General features: G+C 64.7%; 1 protein-coding gene across 1 annotated transcript; it reads left to right on the top strand.

Moving 5' to 3' along the window:
* Positions 1-4,330: 4,330 nt before the first annotated feature.
* Positions 4,331-9,146, top strand: DIPK1B (divergent protein kinase domain 1B; the record flags this gene model as incomplete). The annotated part of the gene is given in 4 exon segments (XM_027766284.1): positions 4,331-4,471; positions 7,315-7,422; positions 7,527-7,703; positions 8,117-9,146. Coding segments are annotated over 4 exon segments (1,239 nt in total), but the record flags the coding sequence as incomplete, so codon positions are not given.
* Positions 9,147-10,562: the final 1,416 nt, after the last annotated feature.

Consider the following 10,562-nt stretch of genomic DNA (forward strand, 5'->3'; position numbering starts at 1 on the left):
GAGCCGGCGGGATTCGGGCTTGGGGGTCCGGGAACCCTGGGGGAGGGGTGGCACCGCAGGGCGGCGGGGCCCGCAGGGGCTGGGAAGGCGGTGGCGAGAGGAGGCCCGGGCGCCGCGGATGCTGCGGGCTGCGCAGGCCAGACCGGCTCCCCGCGCCAGGCAGCAACGAAGCTTTCCTCTTCTCGCCTTGAAAAATGAGGTTTGATTTTCTGCTGTGGGAAACTTGAAACACATAGAAACGGTCTGGGAAGGACAGGGCCTTCCCCTGGTCATCGCATCAGCTAGCCAGAGTGCAGGGACCTGCCCTGATCCCCGAGTGACCTTGGGCAAGGACCCATGTCCACACTCACCTCTCGCATCAGAGATGCCTCTGACTGGCTGTCCTCCCAGCCTCCTGTAGGGAGGAGCCAGCCCTGGCTAGACCTGCCCACTCCTCCAAGGCCTCTCCATGACCCTCCTGGAGGCAGGACCCTGGTCCAGCCCAGGGTCGGCGGCTTCAGCTCCCCTTCTGGGATGAGGGCGGTTGCCATGAGCCCCTCACTGCCAGCTCTCCTGCTGGGGGCCTCAGGGCATGTGGTGGTCCCTGCCCACCCTAGAGGGGTGAGGGACTGGCACTCACAAGGCCCCCCTGTGCCGGGAGGCGGGGCGTGCACCTGTCTGTAGCCCTGAGGGAGGGCCTTGGCCTGGCAGCTGCAGAGAGGCCCAGGGCATAGGCCTGACCCCTGTCTTGGACCTCTGCGCCTGGCATTCCCCTGGGCTTGGCTCTGGGAGGACCTGGTTGGAGCCCCCCGTACCCCTGCAGTGGTGGGGCCTGCACTCTTGCCTTCATCCCCGCCAGCACAGTGCCCTCCAGGTTGGTGGCGAGGGTGGCCGCCTGCGGTGTGCTATTACTGTCCCTTGGGTTCCTCTATGCCACCTTTCAGGCATCCCCTCCAGGAGCAGGTCCTGGCTGGATGTCTTCCCTGGTGAGCCGAGAGCCCCTGAGGAGTGGGCCCTGCCCTGCCCTGGCACCCCCCCAGGGGAAGTGTCTGTGGGAGGTAAAGACCTGGGGGAGCAACCAAGCAGGTGGGGAGGCGGCCACCATGTCCGGCCCAGGGCCTGGGCGCTGTCTGGCTGCAGAGCGGGTGTGCAAGGGGGTGAGGCCTGGTCGTGTGTGCCCAAGCCGGGCACGGAGTGTAAGATTTAGCCCAGCATGGCAGGCACGAGATGAGAACAACTCACCCTAGCCTGTCACCCTGACCAGCCTCTGAAGCCCAAGAACTAGTCACGGGTCCCCGATGGCCCGAGGATCTACCCCTCCAGACGCTGATGTTCTTCGAGGTCTCAGGGAGGATCTGAGGACAGCACCATGCGGGACAGAGGTCGTGGGTCTCGGGCGCACACAGCCTGGCCAGGAGCCATGCGCTCCGGTCACAGTGTAGGAGTGCACGGCGTAGTGAGGGCCCCTTTCTGCCCCACGGCGCGCAGTCCCCTACACTGTACCTGTGTCTACAGTTGGTGCATAGCGAGGCTGTCCCTCTACGGGGGGACCAGGCTGGGTACTGGGGCCCCTGCATGCCCTTCCGGCAGGGAAGGGGAACCGGGGTGCTTGTCACATTCGTACTGCTCGTGCAGTCTTGTCATCACAGGGCCACTGCTCTCTGCCCTGGGGGCCACCAGGCCTGCCCTCCTGCTGGCTGGCCCCCTGGGCCCCTGCCCATGCAAGCCCTCCCCCAGCACTGCTGGGCTGGCTCACCCAGCAGCCGTCCGTGCCTCGCCCTGCCAGGACACCACCTGCAGCCTCTGTTCCCCCACGTCTGTTTCCTGCCTCCACCTCGGACAGTCGGACAGAGACAGACACTACAGGGCAAGTGGGCCAAGGGGCAAAGACCCGTGCCCTGCCTCTGCCATGGCCCCCAGGCCTCGGTGCCACTCAGGCCTGGGGGACAAGCTGGTGGCACCTCCATGGAGGATGCTTCTGTCCCAGTCCCTGAGCTAACCAAGACTGGGCGGGCCTGAGAGCCAGTGGTGTCTGTGACCAGGAGGCCCCCACAGATGCTGGCTGGGCCACGAGGTGCTGGTGCCCGAGCCCCAACCTTCCTGCCCTCCTGGCTGGGCAGCCCCTGGGCAGTCCCCTTTCCCTCAGCTGCAGGAAAGGACGTCTGTCCAGTGCAGGACAGAACACCCAGGGACCCGGCCCTCCCTGCTGGCTGCTTTTCCAGGGTGAGTGGGAAAAGGAAGGGGCACCTGGCTGTCCCCAGGCCACCCTTGGAAACCTGGCTTGAGTCCTGGGTGGGAGACAGTGTCCCCAGCACCCAAGGAAGCTTCACACCCTGGGATTCCACATACCAGCTGGGGAGATGAGGGCAGGAAGCTGAGGACAGCAGTGGCCTGGAGCCATGGGGACCAGCAGCTAGCATAAAGGTTAAATCACTGGACTCCCACATGGCCAACCGTGGTTTGAATCCTGGACCCGGTGGCTTGAAACTCACACCAGGTGTGTGTGTGTGTATGTCCAAAATCACAGGAGAAGAATGGAGGAGAAGGGATTGCGGTGTGGCCATCCCCGCCGGGGGGTGATTTCTCATTTTCTATCTCTGCCTTTCTTGCGAGCGCACATGCCCTATAGCAAAAATCTCTCTAGAAGAAAACAGTTCCAGTTTTGGGGCCAGCCAGTGGCCTAGTGGTTAAGGCAGATGGATACTATATGACTAGCTGTGTGGTTCGAGTCCTGGTCCCGGCGGCTTGAAAAACATGGTGTGTGTGTCTGTGCATGCCCCAAATCCTGAGAGGAGAATGGAGGAGGGGTTGTGGCATGGCCATCCCCCAGGAGGGGATTTCTCTTTCTCCAACAAGTGCACAGGCCCTCTAGCAGAAACTTAAAAAATAAGAACCAAGAGGTCCCAGGCACTGGGGCAGCACCTCAGGCTGTGGGGCTAGAGGATACTTGTCTTTTTTTCCACCTGAGCCTGTGCTTTTCTTTATTCGTGTTGGAGAGTACGTGGGGGGCACCCTCCACAGGCCTGGCCGCGCCCCCATTGGGCCTCCCTGGCCTCCACCCCGGCAGCCCCGGGTGCTGGCGCATGCTTGGGGCGTCTAGGCCAGTTGTGCCCAGGTGGGCCCCACAGTTGCCATGGATCCGCTGCCCAGACCTGCCCGCTGGACTCATCAGCTTTTTTTTTTGGAGAGTTTTTTTGCTATAGGGTATGTGTGCTCGCCAGAAAGAGTCAGAAATCACCCCTCCACCCTGGAGGGATGGCCACACTGCAATCCCTTCTCCTCCATTCTCCTCTCGGGATCTTGGGCACGCATGCACATGCGCCCAGCATGAGTTTAAGCCACTGGGTCCAGGACTCGAACTGCGGTCAGCTACATGGGAGTTCAGTGACACAGCCATTACGCTAACTGCTGGTCCCGGGCCTCGCCATCTTCAGGCGCACGCTCCGTGGCACGGAGCATGCCATTCACTCTGCGCAGCCCTTGTCGCCGTCCACCTCGCTTTTCCTCTTCCCAAACCGAAACTGTCCCCATCAGAGACCTCCCTGCCCTGGCCCTGGATCCACTGCTCTGGGCACCTCACAGACAGGCCGTGCGGCGGGGCCATCCACGTCGGGTTCTTTCACCAGCTGTGCTCAGGGCCCGCCCAGTACAGCAGGTGCCACCGCAGGGACGGCCCGCGTATCCTCCACCGTCCACGGACTCAGGCTTCTGCCATGGCCGTGTGAACGTGGGTCCGTGGGCTGTGTTCCAAAGCTCCCAGGGCATGGCTGGGCTGGGGCCCGGGAACTCTGTGCTCCAAACCTTTTCCTGGCTGGACCTCCGACCCACGGCGGCACCGGAGAGCGGGCCTGGTCTTGTGGGTAGGAGTGTGAGACGAGGGGAGACAGGCAAGGAGTCCGGAAACCTAGCTCTCTGCAGTGAGATGGAGAGCTGGTGGGCCAGACCCCACAGAGCAATTACCTGAACCCGTGGGTTGAGGGATACCCCGGGCATATGTGCGTGTGTGCCCAAAAGTCCCGATGGGAGACCAGAGAAGGGATGTAGCAGGGCCACCCCTGGGGGTGGGGTTCTCACTGTCCCATTTGTCTCTCTGGCAGGCGCATGTACCCTGTAGCAAAACAAAAGTAACTAGTGAGCAAGAGCTACAGCTGCCTGCCCGACGGCCTCTCCGTTCGCAGCTTACCCTTCCCTGTCAGGAAGTGTAGACGTTCTGGGCTGTGGGAGGCCCAGGTGGCAGGTCCTGGTGCACCGGCAGGGACCGGCAGTGGGGCTGGGGGCAGAGCAGGCCGGGAGGCTGGCGGGGGTGTGCGGTGGCCCCTGGTCCGTGAACCGGCATTTCCTCTGGTTGCCTCTGCAGGGCCGGCTCCCAGGCCTCAGGGTCAAGTACGTCCTCCTGGCCTGGCTGGGCGTCCTGGTGGGCAGCTGGATGGTGTACGTGCGCTACTCGTCCTACTCGGAGCTCTGCCGCGGCCACGTCTGCCAGGCGGTCATCGTAAGTGATGCCCAGGCGCGCAGGGACCTGGTGGGCCCTTGGCTAAGATGTGGGACAGCAGGCCCTGGGGTTCTAGGCACTTGTGGATACGGCACAGGTGTGGCGGCTTCGAGTAAAATTGGTCTGTGCTTTGCAAAGCTGGCCCTGGCCGGCGGGGGGCGCTCAGGGGCTAAAGCAGGAGGGAGACGTGAAGAGGGGGGTTGCTGCAGGTGCCCAGGAGAGCACGTGTGCATGCTTACATGTGTCTGCCTGCATGGGTGTACACGCTCACATTTGCTCGTGCGTGTGCAGGCCAAGTGCTCTGTGGCTGGCCGTGGAGAGGGCGTGCAGCTCCGCCCCCGAGGATGGCTCCAGGCCCACCCTGCACTGGGGCTGGCAGGGACACAGGAAGGCCCTCAGAGCAGCGGCAGCTCCTGGGGAGTCACAGCAGGAGCCAGGGACAGGGAGATCCCTGCTCGGAGCCCCCGTGCTGCAGGAGGGCAGCTCCTGTCCTGCGGGCCGTGGGGCCATCGCCCTGTCTGGGAAGGGCTCTGGCCCCTGGTCCCTGGCTGCTGCAGGCTGCTCTAAAGTTCAGGTCGGGGGGTGCAGGGTGAGGGGTCCGGAGTGGGATGAGCACTTCGGCGGGCTGGTCGGTATCCGGGAGCACCGTTACCTCAGTCTCCCAGCTGCTGGCTAAGTACCTCTCAGGGTTCAGCCCGGGGTTCCAGCCGGTCACCCTGATCTCAGCTGGGCAGAGGCAGGGATACCCAGGATGGCCAGGAGCTGCCATAGGGCACACAGTGGGCCCCGGGGAGCCAGCGAGGGTTGTAGAGTTGTACTACGAGCACACGTTCCACTGGAATGCAGGTGGAGGAGCCAGGCTGGGCCTTGTCTGGAGGAGGCAGGAGCTGGGGTCTGGCCCGCAGGGCTGAGCGGCTCCAGCGCTGTGGTGTCTTCTGAGCACCCACTGCTCTTGGAAGCAGTCGCCCGGGGTGGGGGCCCCAAGGAGGCCGCTGTGGGGAGCAGAACAGTGCCCCCCAGCACACGGGAGACAGCCCTGGCTCTCCTGCCCCGCGGAGCTCCCTCGGGCGGCTGGACCCTCTCTGGGGTCATGCCCAGCTCTGTTCTCCAGAAGCCTCTGTCAGCCGTGAGGGCGGGAGGCCCCTCTCATACCTGGGCAGTAGCAGCCACCCAGCAGAGGGGAAGGCGGTGGTGACAGGGCCCTGCTGGCAGGGCGCTCTGTTCTGCAGATGGGGAGAGGAGGGAGAGACCAGGGATTTGCCCTGGGAAGGCTGAACATGTAGCCACCCCTGCCCCACCCCAGGGAGGTCGCCCTCAGCTGCGGGGGCAGGACTCAGCTCCCTCTTTCAACACCCCACTCCTCCCGCGGGGACCCCTCAGCCCAGCAGCTGGGTGGGGAAGGGCAGGGGCTCACACTTGCTGGTCTGTGGTCAGTGCAGACCCCAGCAGAAAGGCCCCTGCACCGGTGGCGGATGGCAGGTGGACCCGTGGCCCCTGCTTTTCCCTGTCTCCAGGGAACTCGCTGGGTTCTGGCGGCCAGGACCCGCCTCCGCACTCACCGACCCAGGTTGGTTTGCGGGGCCGTCATGCTTCTGGTTGGCTCTGGTGGGCCCTGGGTCTCTCCCTGCCCCTCACCTGCAGATGGATGGCGGGGGGGGGGCACAGCACCGACCCCCGCCAGCTCCATGGCCACCTGTGAGGCACAGCCAGGAACTCGCCCCAGAGCCGGAGGCCCCTCAGGGTGGCCCCTCAGTGGACTCGAGGCCCCGTCTGGTGGATGGGGCTGGCGTGATGTAGCCATTGCTAAGAGCTCTGGCTTGGGGCCGTCTGGCAGGAAGGCGAGGCAGGGTGAGACTGTGGGACCCCAGGGTGCTCTTTCTGGAGCCCACAGTGGCAAACAGCGGGGGACCTGAGCCTGGCCCCGTGCTACACCAGCACCTCAGATGGGGGCCAGGTCGAGGCTCTTGGCCCCTCACCTGCTCCAACCCAGTTGGGGTGCAGGGACAGAGGCAGACCAAGCCACCGACTGGGGGTACCCAGGGAAAGCTCATGCAGAAGCAGGTGTGGCACCCCCAGCTAAATTGGGGGTCCTTCCAGTGCCAGAGTGGCCAGCACTCCCAGTGGGGAGCGCAGAAGCAGGCATGGTCTCGGCAACCCCCACAGGTGCTGCTTCACCCTGGTGAGGGCGAGGGCGATGGCCGGACCCGCCTAACACCAGGCTGTCCGGCCCGCCCATGCCCAGGGCCCCTCAGGCAGCCGCAGCGGCGTGGACCCTGACCACATCCCCGGGGCAGCCCCTGACCCGGAGTGAGACCCACGGTGGTCAGTGCCCAGACAGTGGCCCGGCTCCCAGGTAGGGAGGGCCGTCCCACCAGGTCCCCCAAGGCAAGAATGCGGTCAGGCCAAGAGGGCGTGGCAGCTGGCCAGAGTCCAGGCCAGGGCGAGGGTCACTCGGACCAAGGAGGCAGGAACCTGGCTCCCAGGCAGAGCCACTGTCATCTCTGGCTACCTGGGCACTGGCTGTTGGCCCCACACCCAGGATGGGGGCTGGTGGTACCCAGCTGCAGTCACCATGGGCCAAGGCTGCCCGGCTGGATCCAGCACTTCGGGGGTCTCTCAGAAAAGTGCCGTGGCCTCGGAACCACAGGCCCGGGGGCCTGGGCAGACTCGTAGGCGCTAAATGCCACCTCCACGCCTACCCCAAGGCCACCTTCTATGTCGTCGTCGGCCCCCTCCCTCGGAGTCCCTGAAAGAGCAGGTGTGGCCTCAGGCCGTGCTGGGGGCATGCCCCGTGGGGACTACCAACCCTGGCCACCAGCCACTCCTGGTCCCTGTCCCCTCAGTGCGACCAGTACCGCAAGGGCGTCATCTCGGGCTCCATCTGCCAGGACCTGTGTGAGCTGCACAGGGTGCACTGGGGCACCTGCCTCTCGGCACCCCCCGGCCAGCAGGCAGCAGGTAGGCAGGCACTGGGCGGGCTGGGGGCGGGGGCTGAGGCGCGCCCTGCGGTGGGAGGGGAGGGCGTCTGCACGGCGGACCCCTGTGGCCTGTCCAGGTGTACAGCGGGCTCTGGCAGGACAAGGAGGTGACCATCAAGTGTGCCATCGAGGAGGCCCTGGGCGCTCAGGCCCGGGCGGACACAGCCCCTCGGCGGGAACCGGTGCTATTTGACCAGCCCCCCCGGGGCACCTCGATTAAGGAATTCCGGGAGATGACGCTCAGCTTCCTCAAGGTCAGCGGGCACCTGCCACTCCACCCCTGGGCAGAGGCAGGCCAGGGGCCTTCCAAGGTGGGCAGGGCGGGCCAGGTGGCTGGCAGAGCCAAGCCCCTGAAGTGGGGAGGGGGGAATCACGTTGAACACCCAGTGGACCTGGCATGGCAGGATACTAGGCGGGAGGTGAAACGGCCAGTGCTGACCCTGAGACGTTCAGAAGCTCCATGCCCAGTGCCCAACTCCCCCCATAAGCACTGGGGGGGACAGGACCTGTGGTACCTGGAGGTGGGGAGACGTGATGGCAGAGATGCTACGGCCTGGCGGGGGTACATTCGGCATCCTGAGGGTCCGAGCGCCCAGGCCCGGCATTCTGCCAGCCTAGACACCATCACGGCCCCATAATGCCTTTCTCCTTGGGTCCCCAATGCCAGGCAAACCTGGGGGACTTGCCCTCCCTGCCGGCGCTGGTGGGCCAGGTCCTCCTCGTGGCTGACTTCAACAAGGACAGCAGGGTGTCCCTGGCCGAAGCCAAGTCCGTGTGGGCCCTGCTGCAGCACACCGAGTTCCTGCTGCTGCTGTCCCTGCAGGAGAAGGAGCACGCGTCCCGGCTGCTGGGCTCCTGCGGGGACCTCTACCTCACCGAGGGCGCCCCCCGTGGCTCCTGGCACAGGGCCGTGCTGCCACCCCTGCTGCGCCCGCTGCTGCCCGCCGCCCTGCACCAGACCCTCCAGCAGTGGCTTGGGCCCGCGTGGCCCTGGCGGGCCAAGACCGCCATCGGCCTGCTGGAGTTTGTGGAGGAACTCTTCCACGGCTCCTACGGGACCTTCTACATGTGCGAAACCACACTGGCCAATGTGGGCTACACGGCCACCTACGACTTCAAGATGGCCGACCTGCAGCAAGTGGCGCCGGAGGCCGCTGTGCGCCGCTTCCTGCAGGGCCGGCGCTGCGAGCACAGCGCGGACTGCACCTACGGGCACGACTGCAGGGCCCCGTGTGACAGGCTCATGCGGCAGTGCAAGGGCGACCTCATCCAGCCCAACCTGGCCAAGGTGTGCGAGCTGCTGCGGGACTACCTGCTCCCCGGCGCACCCACCGCCCTGCGCGAGGAGCTGGGCAAGCAGCTGCGCACCTGCAGCACGCTGAGTGGGCTGGCCAGCCAGGTGGAGGCCCACCACTCGCTGGTGCTCAGCCACCTCAGGGCCCTGCTCTGGAAGGAGATCTCCAACACCAAGTACTCCTAGTGCTGCTCTCCCCGTCCCACGCCCCGGCAGGGCCAGGAGCCATGGTGTGCCCTCGCCTGCCAAAACCAGCCACTTGGGACCCTGCCCCCAAGTGACCCGGACCGAAGGGAACATCCCCACCTCGGTGGGAAGGCAGGAGCCTGCCTGAGCCTGGCCTCCCAGGGCTGCCTGAGTCTTGTTACTCTGAACAGTGTGTAAATAAACCGCTTTTACGTGACGCCCGAGGGTGTGGGGGTACTGCCGAGCGCCCACCCACAGTGCTCAGGGCAGGGCCTCAGGCAGCAGCTGCTTCCTCAGGTGGTGGCTCACCATCCCTGCACCGTGGGTGCTCAAAGGTGGAGCCCGTCCTAGAGCCCGACACAACCCCTCCCAAGTGCAGAGCAGCTAACCAGGCACCTGCAGATTCCATCTTGGGTTTCTTTCTTTCTTTTTTTTTTTTTAATTTTAACTTTATTATTATTTTCCAGTTTGATCAGAGACAGTGAGAAAGCAAGCCACAGGTCCAGGACTTGAACTGTGGTCGGCCATGAGGGAGTCCAGGCCTTTAACCACCATGCCACCTGGCAGCCTCATCTTGGGTTTCAAAAGCCATGCCCAGCTTTGACTTGGGTGGCCACAGCTTGTGGTGGTTGTGGCCTGGCACAAGTGCACTGCGACCCAGAGGCGGGTGGGCCTTGGGGCTGCTGGAACCATGTGTTCTCAGACAGCTGCGCGAAATCACATTCTGGAGTTTAGCCCCTGGGTGTTGAGGGCAGCGGGTTTCCCACCCGTGCACCCCAGCCCCAGCAGTACCCCTTCTGTGTGGCCTCAGCCTCACGTGAGGTGACGGGAGTTAAACTGAGGACATTCACCCAAGCCCACCAACATGGGCTCTCTGAAGTACGGTAAGAGGGTCTCGGTCCACGTCTTCAGGTACCGTCTGCTTAAACCTCAGAGGGCATACACGGGTGGCCCAGAACCAGGTAACCCCAACGGTCTCAGGTGGAGGCCAGCAGGTGCCATGGAGGCCAAGGCAGCTGGATCCCACACGGCCAACTGCCTGGCTCGAGTCCTGGACCCGGCGGCCAGGCATAAGTGCATGCATGCCCAGACCCTGAGGGAGAGGTACCGCAACACAGCCATCCCCGGGAGGCTTCTCACCCCCCCCCCGAAGTGCGTGCACCCGATAGCAGAACTAAAGTTCTTGGGTCTTATAAGGGCAGGTGCCACCCTGTGCCTGTGGCAGGGCTGGGGAACCAGGGCACTGCTAAGAAGCCTCGCACGAGCCACCAGAGTCCAGCTCTGGCGGGTCCTCGCAGCAGACGACAGCTGACCCAAGGGCAGGCTGGCCTGCTCACCCTGCCCTCATCAGGGCAGGGCCTGGCCGTGCAGCCCAGGCTGTGGAGGCTGGTGGTCGTGGAGGGCTGGAGCCACACGTCTGAGCTGGGCTGTGTCGTTCCCGGCTTCTGCTTCTGAAAAGTGAAAGACAGTGGAGACCAGAGGCTGTCCCTTCACCCTAAATGGAGCTGGATGTTCATGACGGTTCTACAGGAAGGGCAGCCAGGCCTCAGCACGCCCCCGGGTCTGTAAGGGGCAGCCAGGCCTCAGCACGCCCCGGGGTCTGTAAGGGGCAGGCAGGCCTCAGCAACCGCCG

This window comes from Tupaia chinensis, unplaced genomic scaffold (genome assembly GCF_000334495.1).
Source record: "Tupaia chinensis unplaced genomic scaffold, TupChi_1.0 Scaffold142100_1, whole genome shotgun sequence".
NCBI classification, from domain to species: Eukaryota; Metazoa; Chordata; class Mammalia; order Scandentia; family Tupaiidae; genus Tupaia; species Tupaia belangeri.